This window comes from Fistularia commersonii, chromosome 1 (genome assembly GCF_037954325.1).
Source record: "Fistularia commersonii isolate RoL2024-O1a breed Wild chromosome 1, RoL_Fcom_v1.0, whole genome shotgun sequence".
NCBI lineage: Eukaryota > Metazoa > Chordata > Actinopteri > Syngnathiformes > Fistulariidae > Fistularia > Fistularia commersonii.
The window spans coordinates 873,626-891,364 of NC_141284.1; the positions used below are offsets into that span (position 1 = coordinate 873,626).

A 17,739-nucleotide genomic window follows, 5' to 3' on the forward strand; every position below is an offset into this window, starting at 1 on the left:
GTTTCTCTGCTAAAGTCTTGTCCTGATCCGTGCAGCCATTGAGAGAGGACTCGTTTGTGAAACAGCTTTATATACATGTAGAAAACACAGAAACGCACAGGTTTTTAAAAAAAGCAAAGCGAAAAAAAAGTTGATAAAAGAAAGGATCCCATAGGTGAAAGGTGAGATGAAGACGGAAGGTTTGTCTTATTTACAGCACGACGGCGAGCGTCTCTGCCAACATCTGGATGGCCCTGAGAGGATCCACCACGTCCTTCAGCTTGTCTTTCCTCAGGACCCAGTCCGGGGCGAATCTGCGGGACCACAAACCCAACGTGAGGTTGCGTCGAGGAGGTTTCGCCCCGGCGCGCCGGGCGAGGGGCACCTACTTGGCCGGAGGCCGGGATTTCCGCGGCGTCGGCTGGACGTAGAAGCTCCCGTTGACGGACGCGTTCATCTTCAGCTTGGTGACGTTCCTCTCGGCGTCCATCTTGTGCTTGTGAGCGGTGAGGCGGTAAATGCTCCGCACCCTGTCCGAGACCTTGGGCAGCTCCATCACCTCCTGGACGGAAGAGCCCAGTGAGCTCACACACACACACTCTCACGCACGCGCACACACACTCGGTCTACGCACTGCAGCGCGCTGCTTGTCCTGCAGGAGCAGGGCCAGGAGGAAGCAGGCCTTGGTGAAGATGCTGCCGCCCTTCTCCGCCACTTTGTCCCCCGCCTTCTCCCGGTACCTCTGCAGCAGGTCCACCAGCGTCTCCACAGAGTTCTTCACCCCGTACACCGCCTCGATGGTCTTGTGGTACTGGGGTCGGAGGAGAGAGAACCGAGTTACGGGGTTTGCAAACCCTGGTCTCTGGAATTCGGGGTGTCGCTCGGAGCAGCCCGAGGGCAGGAGCCGGCGGGTGGAGAGCAAGGTGGGACTTCTAGTTCGGCTTCTTCTCAAACCTGAAGAAAGGGACAATAACGCGCCTCGCCGGGATTGTTTTGTTTTTTTTCCCTGTCGCTGCCGAGCTGCGAATCTGGCCGGTCGAGTGTCAAAGTCCACGCGGGAGAGAATCAATAGAAACAAACAAACTGATAAAATATGCCGTCGATGGGGGTTTAGTGGAAATTCCGCTGAATTACACAACCTTTACCGGATGTGAGGGCAGGAGTGTCGGTAAAAAGCCGTACCAACGGCGCGGTCGTCGCCGAGGCCGCTGGAAACCACAGAGCGGCGCTAAGATGCAGCTCCACCACCTGATCCTGGACCTCCGTCCGGACCGTTCCTCCGACGCCACTGAAAATCTAGAAGGCCGTCGGAGTCTGATTGATTCGACGCCGAGCGTCAAGCAGCCTTAAACCAGGGGTTAAACTTTAACACTAACTATTTGTAGTTTTCAGCCAGAGGTGACTCCCGATGCTGAGGCGGGCGGAGACAACGACACCAGCCGCTAAGGGATGATCCGTCGGAGCGTCACGGAAAGGTGACGCCACGCGACTTTACAACATGAAGCTGCAGGTTCCAAAATCCACAAACTTTTTTGCTTTCCTTTCGCCGCTGATGTAAAATACCGAAGCCGCAGAGAAGCGCTCACTCCGTCAGACGGTCAGGCCACCAAATCGGAATAGCAACTGCAGCGGATGTGAGCTTTCGGCGCGCCGGCATCTTTCGACCTGAAATGAGCCGGACTGACCTTGGACAGGTTCAGGAGGATCTGGATGGAGAAGGTGATGACCTCCATGCAGGGAACGCTTCTGTTGCAGCAGCGCACCAGCGTGAAGATGATATTGGTGGCGCCGCTCTCCACCAAGTGCTCGCAGCAAACAGGGGACAACCTGGTGGCCGTCTCTGCACGCACACACACACACACACACACACACACACACACACACACACACACACACACACACACACACACACACACACACACACACACACACACACACACACACACACACACACACACACACACACACACACACACACACACACACACACGGCTCATGTTAGACACTGCACATGCAAGACTGTTACATTCTGGAAGACATCTCCTCAATGTGGAGTTAATTTTAAGGAGAACATGGAGGACAAGTAGTCCCTTTGCAATGATCCATCTGAGACAATGAGACCAGAGCTGGAAGCCAGCTGAAAGTTAGCTTAGCACCCGGCATGTGAAATGTTAGATGAAGCTAAGCTAGCGGTATTGAGTCTGGATAGTCTTCAGGTGTTAGAACAGAAGAGATGAGGTCAGGTGTTTCCTGACGTCCAGAGAGAGTGGACGTACCCAGGTTCTTGAGGGCCTCCAGTATGTATGAGAACTGTTTGTATTTGAGCAGGTAGTCCAGGGCGGACGCCGTCTTGTTGCACAGTTTGTCCTCCTCTCGGGCGTCGGCGCAGACCCGGCGCAGGTTGTTCCTCAGTTTTACCACCCTGGGGTTGTCGTGACGCCGGCGAGAGCGGTGTCCTCTCCACAGGGCCTGGGAGGGGGCGGGAGGGTCAAGATAGGAGAGGACAAAACCAAAACTGCCCTCGGCGCCGAATTACGATGGAGGCGACAGAGAGGAGATACCTGAACTTTGACGACACCGCTTTCGACCCTCTGCTGGCGCCTCAGCAGGAGGAACCTCCTCGCCGCCGCCTGGATGACAGAAGCCGCCTGGTGGCGGCGAGCGAGCCAACGGCGTGCCGCTCGCTGGGCCGCGACCACCTTCCTCCTGTCCTCCAGGTAGAGTCTCCTTTGCAGCTTCGCTCGCACCCAACGCTGCAGAGCAAAACTCAATGTGTGTGTTCTTCATACTTGGCCATGGATTCCATCGCCACGCCGCCGGCGTACCTGGATGGTGACGACACAGTGGATCTGCCGTTTGGCCGCCCGCAGGGCCCAGTGGACCCGCAGGGCTCTTTGGATCTTCACGGCGCTGAGATGGTGGAAGGTGGCCGCGGCGAAACGAAGCCTCCTCTCCGCCCCGGCCGCCTCCAAAGCCTGGAAACCATCGGGGAAACCGAAGAAATGAAGTTTTGACCCGGACACTGAGCTTTGCTCTGAGCTTTCTTCGTTAGCTCCGCACCTTTCGCTTGGAGATCCAGGCCCTGCAGTGTGTCTGGAGCGTGACGGCGGCCTCCCGGACCAGAGCGTAGCGGCTCCTCTCCGCCCTGGCGAGCCTCGCGGCCCGTCGTCGCCGCTGCAGCTTCACGACCGCCTCCTTCTTCCTCAGGAAGTGGCGCCTCTGAAGTGAACCTCTCCAGCACGACTGGATGAGAGTGGCGGCGTGACGGCGCCGCCGCATGTCTCTCCTGACACGGAGCCCTCTGAACGTGGCCTGCAGGACGACGGCGGACCGTCTGAGCCTCAGGAACCTGTGTCGTTCCTGCCTTTGGAGGATCCAGGCCCGGTAGCGTCTCTGGATGACGACGGCGGACCGATGCGTCGCTCGGACTTTGACGTGCTCCGAGTGCCTCCTGAAGGCGGTCTGGATCAGCGTGGCGGCCCGGTGCCACTCCGATACCTGCCGCCGGGCCCGGAGGCCTCTGTACGCTGCCTGGAAGACCAGGGCCGCACGCCGCACTTCCAAGTATGTCTTCCGTTGCATTTTGGCCGCTGAAGTGGCTCGATATTGTCGCTGGATGGTCAGCACAGAGGACCTCAGCGTCAGGAAGTGTTTACGCTCACAACGGGCTCTGTAGGCTCTCTGGATGACACGGACGGCCTGACGCCTTCCTTTCACGGACCGTCTCGCTGTCATTCCTCGACACGCAGCCTGCAGCACGACGGCAGCTCTCCTGCACTCCTGGTAGCGTCGCACCTCCAGGTTCCTCTGCCTCTGGGCTCTGAACCTCTGCTGTAGCACACAAGCGGCCCAGAGCTGCTTCCTGAAGGCCAAACGCTGCTTGCGCTTCTTGAAGTGGGCCTGAATGACGGCGGCTGCCCGGTGCATCCTGGCGATCCCGCGGCGTGCACGGCGCCCCCTGTAGGCGGCCTGGAGAACAAGAGCCGCGTGTCGGAGTTCCAGGAAGCGTTGTTGTTCTCGTCTTTGAAGAAGACAGGCCCTGTAGGATCTTTGAATGACCATCGCCGACAGACGCGTGGCCTGGAACCGGACTCTGTCTCTGTGGCCCCTGAAGGTCGCCTGGATCAGGGTGGCAGCCTGATTCAGACCACCTAGTTCCCGTCTGACCCTCCGGCCTCTGTACGCTGCCTGGAGGATGACGGCGGCCTTCAGCATTTGCAGGTATCTGCTCCGTTGGTCCTCCGCAGCCACTTTGGCTCGGTATCTCCGCTGAATGTGGAGAGCGGCGGACTTTAAGGCGAGATAGTGCTGCCGCTGGCAGCGTGCCCTGTAGGCTCTCTGGATGGTAGTGGCGGCGTTGTGACTTTGTTTGACTTTCTGTCTCGCTGTCATCCCACGGAAAGCAGCCTGCAAGACGACGGCAGCTCTCCTGCACTCCTGGTAGCGTCGCATCTCCAGGTTCCTCTGCCTCTGGGCTCTGAACCTCTGCTGTAGCACACGAGCGGCCCAGAGCTGCTTCCTGAAGGCCGACCGCCGCCTGTGCTTCTTGAAGTGGGCCTGAATGACGGCGGCTGCCCGGTGCATCCTGGCGATCCCGCGGCGTGCACGGCGCCCCCTGTAGGCGGCCTGGAGAACTACAGCAGAGTGCTTGAGTTTGAGGAAGTGCTGTCGTTGCTGCCTCTGAAGGATGCAGGCCCGGAGGAATCTTTGGATGATGATGGCGCCCACGCGCATGGCCTGGAATTTGACTTCGTGTCGGTGCCTCCTGAACGCAGCCTGGATGACGGCGGCGGCTCGATGGCGACGGGCAATGAGTTTCCTGTCGTGCTGCCCTCTGAAGGCCGCCTGAAGAACCACGGCGGCGTGGCGCAGTCGCAGGTACTCCCTCCTCTGTTTCTTTGCTGCGGCCGTGGCCCGGTACTTCTGCTGGACGGTGAGGACAGACGTCTTCAGAGCAAGAAACACCCTGCGCTCGGCGCGGGCTCTGAAAGCTCTCTGGATGCATGTGGCAGCTCGGTGCTTTTGTTTGTGGATTTGTCTGGATTTCGTGCCTCGGAAAGCCGCTTGCAGGACGACGGCGGCCCTCTTCTTGGCTCTGAGAGCTTCCGTCTCCTGCCTCATCATCTTGTTGGCTCTGTAGCGCGCTTGCACCGCAGCGGCGGCCCGCCGTAACCTGGCGTAGTAGGTTTTCTGACGGTACGTGCGGAAGCCAGATTGAATTGTGACGGCAGCTCTCTGCTCAACGCGCAGCTGCTTCCTGACCTTGGATCCTCTGCAGGCAGCCTGCAGACAAATCACCGCCCTGCGCTTCAGAAGGAAGTCCAGGCGGACTTCTCTTGTCAGGGTCACTGATCTGTACCACCGCTGACAAACCAAAGCCGCCGCCTTCACAGTTAAGAATCTATTTCTCTCCCTGAAGGCGCGAAACTGCCTCTGAACGACAGCGGCGGCGCGGTGCCTCTTTGCCATCTTCATCCTGGTCCGGCGGCCGCGGTACGCCGCCTGGATGACCACGGCCGCCGCCTTCATGGCTCTGTACCTCTGCATCTGTCCGGCCCCGAGCGCCTTGGCCCTGTAGCGCTCCTGAACGATGATGGCGGCGCATTTGGTGGCGAGGAAGGCCACGCGGGCTCTGTGCATCCTGAACTGGGCTTGAATTGCCGTGGCGGCGGCCCTTCTCCTCTTCATCTCCTCCCTGACCCTGAATCCCCGGTACAGGCCTTGTATTCTCTGCGCGGCCTCCCTCTGCCTTCTGTACGTCTGCCGCCGGGCCCTGCGGAGCCGCAGAGCTCTGTATCGACTCTGGACGACGATCGCCGCGCTTTGCAGGAGGACGTATTTCTTCCTGTGTAGGAACGCCCGAACGGACGACTGGATGAGGGTTGCGGCCCGGTGCTTCTCCCTCAGCTCCGCCCTGGCCCTCGTGCCTCTGAATCCAGCCTGGACTGTGACGCAGGCCGCTCTGATCCGCAGGTACTCCGCCCTCGTGTCCCTCCCGGCCCGGTGAGCCCTGTAGTGGCGCTGGATGACCAGCGCGGCGGCCCTTTTGGACCTGTACTCCGCTTGGGCCTTGTGCCGACGGAAGCACGCCACGATCAGCGTGGCGCAGCGGCGATATTCCTCCACCGTCCTCCTGGCGGCTCGCCCTCGCCAGAGAGCTTGAACGGTGATCGCGGCGCGCCGGAGGTCTTCATACTCCTTCCTCGTCCTCCGAGCCAAGATGGCGGCTCGGCGCGTTCTCTGTATCGCGGTGGCGGCGTTCTTCAGCACGAGGAAGCTCCGCCGGGCCACGTGCCTTCTAAAAGCCGCCTGGATCAGCGTCGCAGCCTGTTGCTGTTTTCTCAGCGAGTCTCGAGCCACTTTCCCCCGATAAGCCGCCTGCACGCTCCTGGCGGCGCCGCACAGCCTCACGAACCTTTGCCTTTCGGCGTCTCTTCTCAGACAAGCCCTGAACCAGCGCTGGATGAGGACGGAGGCCCGAGTTAGATTTTCCAGCTGCTTCCTGACAGCGTGCCCCCTGAAGGTGCTCTGGACAACGATGGCGGCGGCATGGCGGCGCCTCAGCTCCTGGAAGCGCTGCCTCTGCAGGCGTCCCCTGCACCGGGCCTGAATGAACACGGCGCACCTCCTGACCGCTCTGTACTGGCGGAGACACCTCTGCGCTCTGTACCAGGACTGAATCCTCACGGCGGCGGCCGCTCTCCTCGCCGCCCGCTCTCCGAACCACCTCCTGAAGTTGGCCTGAATTACTCTGGCGGCGGCGTTCTCCTTTTCGGCTCTCCGAGCTCTCCGTCCTCTGAAGCCTCTCTGTATCTTCACCGCCGCGGTTCGAAGGCGGACGAAGCTTTCCCGCTCTCTCCTTGCCAGGGCGCGAGTGCGCCAGCGCGCCTGGATGGCCGTCACCGCCCGGCGGATTTTCCCAAAAGCGGAGGCCGCCCTCCTCATCCGCCATTGTGCTTGGACGACGACGGCGTGGTATCTGAGGCGCCGGTAAGCCCTCGCCGCTGAAAACATCCGCCACTGAGCCTGCAGAGAAACGATAAGGCACACATTTCCAGGAGGTTCGATCATCTCGGGGTTCTATTTAAAAAGGACTGAGTGAGCGACGCCTGTCAAATCCAAATGCTCGTGTAGATCTGGAAAGGTTATGGAAAAGCCCGTCCTTGACGCCCGAGAGCGGCGTCTACCTGGATGACGGCGGCGGCTCGGTGCCTCTCGGCCCGCAGCCCGGCCTCCTTCTCCAGCCGCAGCCGTCTGCGAGCCGCAAAGCCTCTCCAGACCGCCTGGATCTTCAAGGAGGCCCGGTCCTGCCTCTCGAGTCTGCGCCTCCGCAGGAAGTCTTTCACGAGCGCCTGGATCTTCAGGGCGGCCGTGTTTCTCACCTGTTTCACACGATGGAATTCATGGTCATGCCTCTAAAACTTACGTGGTGACACATTTCCTCTGAAAGTCCCGAGCTGGGAGAACCGTCACCAGCACCTGGTAGAGCGCCAGGTCTTTCCGCAGCCTGTATCTCCTCCAGGCTTCCTGGATGACTCGGGCCGCTCTGGTCTCGTCGCGCAGGTCCAGGAGTCGAGCACACAGGAAGGTCAGGAATGACATCACAACCTGAGACACACGCGCACACACACACACACACACACACACACACACACACACACACACAAAGATAACAGAGGAGTTTAGATAGGCTGATGCAGAGAAACCATCAAATTGATCCCAGAATCCTTGAAGATAAAAATATCAAAGCAAAGACATCAGTGAGACGTCTTCTCCCTTTAAAGGCAGAGGCAGTGTGTGTGTGTGTGTGTGTGTGTGTGTGTGTCGATTAATCTTTAAAAGGATTATTTCATTTTTTTTTTAATATTATTGAACATCTGGGCAAAGGCAGGAATCCTTGAAGGAAGCCGAGGCTCTGAGAAGCCGAGCACTTGAAGGTGCACGTTTCCATCTGCGACAGAAGCCGGGAATGAGAAGGTTAAAGGAAGGCGTAAAGCCGAGATCTGGTCCTTCACGTGTGAACGGTCAGATGTCTCTGTGACTTGTGAATGGGTGAATGATTGACGTCTCTACCAGCTGTCATTGTGTGCAGCGGTAGCTCTACAGAGAATGAATGAATGAACATTAAAAGGCAAAACAATGATCAAAAACATCTCCATCTCTCCTCTTCTTGAAACATTTCATCACTAATAACATGACCGGTGCTTCCATAGAAACCAGTAACTCTGCGTGGAACCTGACATTAGAGGCCCCTCACCTTCTCGCTGGGGATGGTGTTGGACATGTCCGCCGGGTTGATCATGGCGGGGACGCCGCCCAGGAAGGCCACGGCGGAATTGACCAGCCGGAAGTTGCTCCTCTCGTTCTCCAGCAGCTCCTTAAACTCCACGGAGGGGGAGCCTGGTGGGGGCCGACAGAGGCCAGAGGTGCGGGAGAGTATTCACTACCTCGCTTAGACAGTCCAGCCAGAGGCTGATAGCATTCTGTAAATGAATGGCGGATCAATTGGCTCCCTACATTTTGGCGTTGGGTCTTTTCAAATCTTTTAGGAATCATCTATATTTTGTCAGAATGCTAAAATTCCCAGCTAACGTGGACTCCGTGTGCAAGCCAAACCAACCAAACAAGCCCAGCCAAAATAAATAAGAAGAACGGTCGACACGTACCGATGGCGCGGGGCGGCGAGGAGTCCGAGGAGCTGTCGCAGTCGCTGGCGGAGCGGTCGAGCTCCAGGCGGCCCCTCGGCGAGCACTCGACCGTCTGGGTGGTGCAGAGGCTGACGGCCTCCTCGGGCAGGAGGCCGGGGTGGTAGTGGTGGATCAGGTGGCAGAGGACGCGGCCGTCCGAGAAGGACACGGTGAAGTTGTCCACCTGCGCGCACAGACGCCGCCGCTTCGATCACCGCGTTTCCTCCGGAGCCGTCCGAAGGGCTCGTAATATCACGCGAGACTTGGCCAGAATAAAAGCGTTCTGTTCGTAGAACTCTAATACATAATAGATGTAAAAGAAATTGAACCAAGGCTAAGTCTGTGTCTTTTCATTTAGCGATGAGAAATGACCCCACACGCCTGCAGTGACACCTCCTCTTGTCAACAGAACATCTATGCTAGCAGGCTATGCTACATTAGCGGCCCCGGCAGTTGTTCTTTAGTCAAGACAGTAACAGCGAAGTAGCTAGGAGTCATTCTCTCCTCAACCACATACATAATAGAAAATGCCAACTTTTGCTGCATCGACTGGCCGAAGGAGACGTTCCGCCTCACCTTCAGGTTGTAGAAGTCACACACGGCTTGGACCCAGTCCATCAGCAGGGCGATCTTGGGACTGGGATGTTCACACGGCGCCCTGGCCTTTGCGGCGCCGGGCTGCGGCCTGCCGTCCGCTCTCAGAGACACCAGCTTGCGTTTGGTCCTCAAGGTTCTCCTCAGGAAGCCGATTTCCTCCCTCAACTGCTCCCCGTCCAGAATCACCTCCACCTTCAGAATGGGTCATTTAAGTGAAAAGTCCCCTCGCCGGCGCCCCGTGAGGCGGGGGGAATCGGAGAACACACCTGGAAGGCAAAAATGATTTTCCACAGGAGGTTGAGGGTCTTCTCCCGGTGTCCGTCCACAATGTCTCTGGAATCGATAACGGAGCCTGAAAAGACAACGGCAGCGGTGGAGGCTCGGGTCCGAGGCAGAGAAACAGAGGACTCGGGGTAAAAACAAGGACAGGTCTTTACCGTGTTCGTCTTTGAGGTCCACCCCTTTGCTTCTGAGCACCTGGAAGGTGAGGTCCACGTTGTGGATCTTCTGTAGCCGGCTGATGGCGGGCAAGCGGATCTTGGCTGAGAGGCCCCACTGTTGGATGAGGAGCTCCATAACTCGGCTGGGGGGCATAAAAGAAATGAATCAACTCATCGTCTCTACCGTGGGCCACACTCAGGGTTGCGATGGCGCCGGAGCCCTGCTCTCATTGGACGAGAGGAGGGGTTCATCCTGGATCCATCGCGGGGCCACTTATGGACTAAACCATTCACTCTCAGTCACACGTCAGAGACACATACAAATATTCCCCCTCATGAGTGGTTTGGGGCTGTGGATCAACCCCTCGTAGACACCAGGAGAACCTCCTGACTCCACACAGAAAGGCCTCCTGTGGGAATGCAACCAGGGACCTTCTGGCAGCGAAGGCGACCGCACCGCCATTCCACCCACAAAAGATATACTTCCATGCGAAGACTTGGAAAAACCTTTGGTTCGTCGCTCACCACCTCGTGAGCGAGGAGGACCACTTGTTGATCTGACTGGGGAAAAGGGAGGAGCCGGAGCTGCTCCTTTCGAGAGCCTCGGGTCAAAACTCCACCGTCCTCCCAACTTACACCAGCCGGATCCCGCACTTCAAGTCCGACGCCAAGTTCTTCACGGCGAAGTCGAACTCGTCCAGCGGCGTCTGCGCGTGGGAGACGGGCAGCCCCAGGTATCCCAGGTGGCGGGGCAGGATCCCCTCGCCGCTGAGGAAGTCTCTGGAGAAGGCCAGGAGCAGGTCCTTGCTGGTCTGCAAACACCACACACACACACACACACACACACACACGGGGCGTCACGCATGCCGTCAGACCCTCGGACAGCAGACTCCATCCATTTCCCCTTTGTTTTTCATTTTAAACCCGTTGCGGCCGAATATCTCCGGGCCGTGGTTTGCGTTTCACGGAGCCGTCGTTTTCCCAGCCTCCTCGGGAAAGACGTCCCAGCTGTGATAAATACTGCTGCCAAATCGGCGGCGGGAGGAACAGCTGTTCCCTGAAAGAGGGATGACTGCCAGGGACAAAATAGGCAACGGGTTACGGCCACGGTGGCGTTGCCACGGTGACAAAGTCCGACCCTCTAGTAAAAAGTATATTTCTGTTGATTCACATATAAATCAGTGAAACCTTCTTCACTCATTTCTACAGGCTCATTGAACCGTCAGTCGAGGTCGCCACATATAGAGCTCCAGCCGTTCACCTTGTCACACACACAGTCATGTTGTATCCAGACGTACAAGCACTCTTTCACACATCATATAGAAACATACAACCATTCATTCTTTCGTTCACATGATGAATCTAAACATACTAAAATTCCTTGTCTCATTTAAGCGTAACCAGACACGGGGAGAACATGGAGCCTCCACACAGAAAGTCCCCTGTGGGAATCTAACCAGGAACCTTCTGGCTAACCTCTGCACCCCCCTGGAACCTCACACTGACCCTTGGTTTGGTTCTTCTGAGAACACACGGAGGTTTGAATGCACATCACAAGCATTATATTGAAGTCATTCTTTAAGGGCGAGGGTAGAGTGAGCCGTCTGGAGATAACGTTCGATGAATTCTGCAGATGTGACTGGCTCCGCTGTCCTGCTGCCTTCCGCCCGCCTACCTTGAACTCTGCGTCCCTGCAGAACAGGCAGGGGTCGTGCTGGATGAGCCGAGCCTCTTTGGCCCTGTCCAGGAAGCACACCAGCAGGAGAAGCTTCTTCAGCGTGAAGCGGGACAGCGCCTCCTCGTGGCCTGACCGGGGAGACAGACGTGCGATGTAGCTTCAACCTTGTGTTGGGAAAAAACATCTCAATGGGCAGCGGCGGTCTGATGAACAGTAAAGAGGGCCAGATGAATGAGAATCATGCAGGGCTCTGTCACCGTGGCGGCAGCTTGACGCCCCGGTCCCGGGGTGTCACAGAAGGCGTCTGGACCAAAGGGGCAACAGGGTGGGGGTTTGGCACCGATCCTACGTTCTCCGGATCTTAATCCCAAACCTTCAGAGCAGGAGAGCCGCTGCACCCTCTGGATCCATCACACACTGACCTGCGTTCTTCTCAGGAGCTAATCCAATGAACGCCCGCACACCAATCCTAATATCACAGTGGCTTCTGGACGGATGTGGATTTCATATTTAATGCTGAATCAAACGGCGCCGTCAAAATATCAAGCCCGAGTGGCTCGGCAGCCCGCCGGGACTTTATACATCACCGTCCAGCACGGCCACCTCGCCAACGCGTTGGGTTTTTATATATATATTAAATATACAGTTAAATATTTTGTTTTTGTTTCGGATTTTCCGATGAGCTGGCGAAATGCAGCTCTTGGACGGCCGTGTCAAACTTCAGCGCCGTCTCGGACAAACTCCCGCTGGTCGGGTACAAAAACAGAGGCGAGCTCTTGGCGGCCCAGGATTCGGCGAACGTCACGCGCCACATTTCAGTAAGTCATCGTCAAGACAAGCCTACCATTTTATACATCCAGCCGTGTCAAAGTAAACACAAGTCCCTCGCTGAGAGAATGACTGAATTACCATCTCTGTAAAGATGGGGCACTTTGGGGTGTCTGAATGCGGCGGCGATGTCCGGGTTCCACAGCAGTCTCTGGAGGATGAACACGGCCAGGCCCAGCGCGTCACTGTTGCTCTCCAGCGAGATCATCTCCCCGTAGATCGTCTGGGGGAGAAGCGCCGCGATCAGATCGGAAGGCTCCGGAAAAAGGTCAAAGGTGCGAAAGGTCGAGCCCTACCTCCAGGCCGATCCGTAACCACAACGGGTTGTAGGACAGCAGCCAGTTGAGGACTTTCTGGCGTTCACCTAAAAGACCGGGAGGTTTCAGCTCAACATACAGCGATATCAGGTTTCCAGCATCCGCAGATCCTCTGCCCTCCGCTGACGTTCACCCCTTCGCAATCGGCCCGGGGAGTTTTACCGATGTCCTTCCAAAGATGGCGATCCTTCCGGATGAGCAGCCGCTTGGCCTCCACCTCCTGTTCCAGCCTCCGGATGGCCCTCGCCATCCCCTCCGACGTGAAGAGGTGGCAGGCGGCGCGCCGCAGGCGGTTCAGCTTGCGACGGGCCGTGTAGGTGCTGAAGGACATCTCCTCCTTGGTGGGGGCTTGCGGGATGCTGAAGGTGTCGCCGACGCCCATGGCGAGAGACGCGGCGCTCACTGGACAAACACGGCGCCACATATTTAGAGACAAAGACGGGAATCCGACGGTCGTTCGGCGCCGGCGAGGCACTGACCTTTCGTGACCTCGGTGGTGACCTTGAAGTCGTCGGGGGTGAGGACGTAGTTCAGCCACCAGGTGAAACCCCTCTCCTGCTTCTCGATCCACCGCTCGTCATAGAACATGTTCTTCGCCGCGAACGGCAGCGGGTGTCTCGGTATTGCTGAGGTGGGCGGAGCCAGAGAAGATGACACGTTACTATGTTCGCCGGCGGGGCGCCACGGGAAAACGCGGCGCACGGCGACCTACCTGTCTGGGCCGGCTTGATGAAGGTCAGCTTCGACTGGGCCACGGCCACGACCCTGGGGGCCTTCGCTGACAACTTCACAGAGGCGGCGCCTGAGGACGATGTCGGGACAGGTGAATGTTCATGTCGCTTTAGCTCGGAACGCAGTGAGCATGAAGCGGCCCAGAGAAGTAGGAGGAGAAGAGCTTCCATCACCACACTCGTGAAAATAAATATCTATTTTTGGGACGAGGCGGAACACCAAAGCGACCACATGGACAGAGATGAATGGCTGTGCTTCTGAGATCTTTGTTACACGTGCGTGCCCGACGGGCCCGGGTGTAGATGACGTGAGGGGATGCACAGTCGTCAGGTTTGTACCTCGCTGGGCCGCTTTGGCGCCGGGATGCTTCGCCTGAGGTGGAGCGGCGAGCCTGGTGGTCTTCACAGAGGACATCCTCAGCGAGCGTGCCGTCCCTGTAGAAGAAGGCAGGGCAGGTTCAGATCGAACGCACTACTGCAAAATGAGAGTATGTTAAATCATCTAATGAGGTCTCACTCCCCCCTCAGCTCGCAGTCACCCCACCTGCTGTCCTGGCCTCCTGCCGCGGCGACCTTCTCCTCCCGTCCTGCTCCGACCCGCCACGTCTGGCCCTCCCCCCGACCGCCCTGCTCCTTTTCACCCGTTCCGCATTCCCGCCGTCCTCCGCCTTTTCATCGCTTTTCAAAAACTCCTCGCTCTTCCTCTTCTTGCTCTTCAGAGCCAGAGGGCCGGAGGAGTCTTCTTCCTGCGCGGGGCGGGGCTCTCCTGTCGGACACGGCTCGTGGCGGTTTGCCGCCAGGCCGGTGTGGATCGGCGAGGAATGGCCGAGGGGCGAGGGAGAAGGGAAGGCCAGGGCCGCCGGGGAGGGGACTGAGAAAGCAAAGCAGGAAGGAGCGGCGGGCGGCGGAGAGGTGACGGGGAAGGTGACGGGTGTGGGGGGGCCGTCGGCCCTCGGGACGGGGCTGATGGGGGTCAAACCCCGGGCCTCCTCGGAGCTCCGCCGCCCCTCGGCCGCCGCGTCCGGGTCGATGACAGGAAGGCAGGGAGGGCACGCTCCCGAGTCACGCTGGCCGGCGCCCTCTGGGATCTCCAGGGTGACCTCTAAGAGGCGCCGCCGCGACTTCTTCATTGTCCTTCCGCCTGAGCAGTTCTCCATCACCGGCGCTTTGCCCTTGGTGACGGTGGCGGAGTCAAAGGAGATCTTCCTGTTTCTCTCCGAGGCCTCGGTCACCGCCGCCTCACTCGTGACCTTTTTGCTGACAAAAAATGTCAGCCGGGGCTCGTTGGTCTGGCGCAGCTCGGGGCTGCAGGGGAACGGCGTCGCGTCGACGGCCACCCCCGCCGTCTTACACTCCAACGAGTCTGAGAGGTTGCAGCTGGAGCCGCCCTCCCTGGGACTGGTGAGGACCTGGCTCAGGTCAGAACTGATCATAGCCAGGGCCTCTTTCAGAGACGGGACCGAAGGGACGGGGGACGGGTCTTCGGCGGCCGAGGGGCCGGAGGCCAGGACGGGGCTCTGGTCCGGCTGAATGTGAGGCATGAGCTTCTTAAATCGCTCCGGCGTCCCAACGGGAGACATTGTCCGGTTGAGAATCTTGATGAGGTCTTTGTTTTGCTGGACAAGAGGGGGGTCTCCTCGAGCGGGGCGAGCGTTCTCCTGGTCCAGAAGGGACGGCGGCCTGTGGACGGGACGTGAAGCCTTCTGCGGAGGTCCCTCGGCGGAGCTCCGCTTGGAAAGGGATCTCTCTCTGCAACCTTTGCCCTCATTGAGCGACGAGAGCGGGCTGCGGGGTTTATCCCGCTTGTACTGCGGCTCTCTGGACACCTGCATGTTCCTGCCGGCGGCCATCTTCAGGGACGGCTCGGCCCTCTTCCCCCTCTGAGCCGACGAGCTCTGCCCACCCCTTTTGTTCTTGATAGTGTCCCATAAGCTCTTCTGAAACACAAGATGCACAGCGGTTATAGATCTAAGCAAGGACAGTTGGATCTGAGTCCAGATGAGCGGACAGCCTGGGCTGCCCTGACGTGTGATTGGCTGGATCTCGACTGCAGTGCTTCCCAACCGCTGTGCCGTGAGAGATCGTCAGGTGTGCCGTGGAGAAATGCCTACTTTCACCCGATCGGTTGAAAAACAAATGTATTCAATGCAAATAATGTGTCTTTGTACGTCGATCTGTGTGGGCAGCGTGCAGTGACAGGCAGGACAATGAAATGCTGCTGCACTGGAAGGCAGCAGGTAGTGAATGAGCGTGGCTGACTGTTGCTAAGGCGTTTCCCATTCTGGCACACAGCTCTGCTCCCTTTCTCCACAACATACCGGTGTGAGCTGGGCTTTCAAGCATAACTCTAATAAAGACTTACTTTGTGTTACAACCAAATAGGGCCGAATTTGACACCGAGTAAGTAAATTCAGGCAACAATTTTTCTCCATTTTATCAACGTTTTTGACATATTTGGTGTGCCGTGTGAATGTAAAGGTTGGAAAACAGTGTTGTGTGTGACGTGTGAATGGGAGCGCTGGTTGGATGTCTATTTAAACGGCCCTGTAGCTGCAGCGCTCTCAGGTCAACCCTTTCTCTTCCTCAGCGACAGCTGGGATAAGACTCCGGCGTGATAAGCGAGGTAGAGATTGAATGAATGGTATCTGCCGTGACAAAAACACGGTCAGACATCCCAAAGCTTTATCAGGAGAGTGGACATAAATGCATGCTATGGATGTTCTCAGTCATGTTCCCAGGTGAGTTAATCCCTGTCAAATCTTAGCGTGGCCTTGAAGACGTGTCACCTCTCATTCGAGAGGCTTCTTCAGTTCAGGGTCAAAGAAGCCTCCAACTATCTTCAAGGGGACGAGAGTGAGTCCAGCCGCCTTGGTAACACTTGACAAGGTTCAGACATAAATGCACTGACAAGTACGAGCGCCGGAACGAGACACTCGCCTTCTTCTTCCTGGGCGCTTCAGCCCTTCCAAGCAGGACGGCCTGGTGTTTGAGGACCCCGTTGGCACTGATGCCCAGGAGCTCTCTGACACCACCCTCCTCCGAGGGGGTCCAGGTGATGGCCAGGCTGAAGGAACCCTGGGCCTGCACACACACACACACACACACACACACACACACACACACACACACACACACACACACACACACGTCATGGCTAACGTCAAACTATTCATTGTTATATTACACATATAAGTTGTGTTATCATAAAAATAAATGTATTGATCGGAAGTTAATTTATCATTTTGAACACTTTTAATTATATGACCCTGTTTTACAAACAAAAACTGCTTGCTAGCTTAAATCCGAGGGCAATAGCTAGCTTGAATCCGACGGATTTAATTGCCGATTGGTTTCAGCCGAGGGACTCCAAAACACTTTCGCTTCGTTTATGAAAAAAGGAAAATCTCACACCTCGACTGTGAAAGTCTTCTGATCCACGGAGAAGCCTTTTCCGGACGGCACCTTGTCGACGACCACCTCGGCATCAACGTCCTCCGTCGGGTTTTCGATCCGCAGCAGGGCCGCCCTGGAGGTGCCCAGCCGCACGGTACCGAACGTGACGAACGGAGCCTTGGAGAAAAGGGTGAGGGTCAACACGGGGACGTCGTTCTCCTTGTCTGCGTCGTCTTTCCTCGTCGGACTGAATTCCAAGAACCCGCTCCGGGCTGACGGAGCCGCCGCCGATGCCATTTTACATCAATAACACGGGGCGGTTCGCTGCGCTGCCATGCGAGGAATCACAACATGAACGTTGTCGAACACCTCGACTCTGTCAGGCAGGCGAGCAGGTTTGAAATTCGACCGTTATCTTTTTTGACCAATGAGAAACGAGGGAAGGCTACGCCTTATCCAATGGTACAAGAATGCAACCCCGCTGGCCAATCGGAGAGTGATTACCTTTTTAAACATCCAGAAGCCACGCCCCCATGCGAAGACGCACAAGTTGAGCCACCTAGAAAATGTCAGATTGCAAAGTCTTGTTCCGTTGAATAAATCGAAATTCTGCCTCGATTAAATTGACCTGGATATAACAATCAGTTACTTAACTAGCGACTTTTTTTTATCACAATGAAGCCCGACAGAATTTTACTTGCCTTTATAACCAATTGTGTTCAAAGCTATCGCAGCAAAGTGGGGCGTCTTCTTTATACGGTGCTTGACCCACGTTTGACAGCGTTATTCCAAGGCGTATTTATTTATTATCAATATATTCAATTTCCTCTCCGTGTCTTATGTCACCGAGGCACATTTTGCACAGAACTCCTTGCCGTGCAAAGAGAATTGAATTGCTTTGGAGCTGCACCTCCTCATCTGCAGGACAGCTCGCCGTGATCGTATAGTGGTTAGTACTCTGCGTTGTGGCCGCAGCAACCCCGGTTCGAATCCGGGTCACGGCATGTTTTATCGTGAAAAAAACAGCACATTGTTGAAGTTCATCTTTCAATGCTAACGAATGTGCAAATGCATGAAGTGCGGCGATAT

The 17,739-nt window shown here is 57.0% G+C and overlaps 1 protein-coding gene and 1 non-coding gene across 2 annotated transcripts; one reads left to right on the forward strand and one right to left on the reverse strand.

Moving 5' to 3' along the window:
- Positions 1-55: 55 nt before the first annotated feature.
- aspm (assembly factor for spindle microtubules) lies at positions 56-16,947 on the reverse strand. The gene is made up of 26 exons (XM_086163976.1): positions 16,669-16,947; positions 16,195-16,338; positions 13,802-15,194; positions 13,597-13,692; positions 13,239-13,328; positions 13,006-13,152; positions 12,689-12,928; positions 12,506-12,573; positions 12,291-12,432; positions 11,379-11,509; positions 10,340-10,515; positions 9,701-9,846; positions 9,530-9,615; positions 9,243-9,455; positions 8,646-8,850; positions 8,237-8,379; positions 7,459-7,587; positions 7,167-7,361; positions 3,040-7,005; positions 2,805-2,954; positions 2,541-2,732; positions 2,256-2,448; positions 1,665-1,819; positions 614-790; positions 369-541; positions 56-293 (listed from the first exon to the last, which is right to left on the reverse strand). Exons 1-26 carry the CDS (start codon positions 16,945-16,947, stop codon positions 191-193), a joined length of 9,132 nt encoding a protein of 3,043 aa, XP_086020102.1. The 3' UTR covers positions 56-190.
- Positions 16,948-17,582: 635 nt separating this feature from the next.
- trnah-gug (transfer RNA histidin (anticodon GUG)) lies at positions 17,583-17,654 on the forward strand. Its single transcript has one exon. It is a non-coding gene; the product is annotated as a tRNA-His (tRNA).
- Positions 17,655-17,739: the final 85 nt, after the last annotated feature.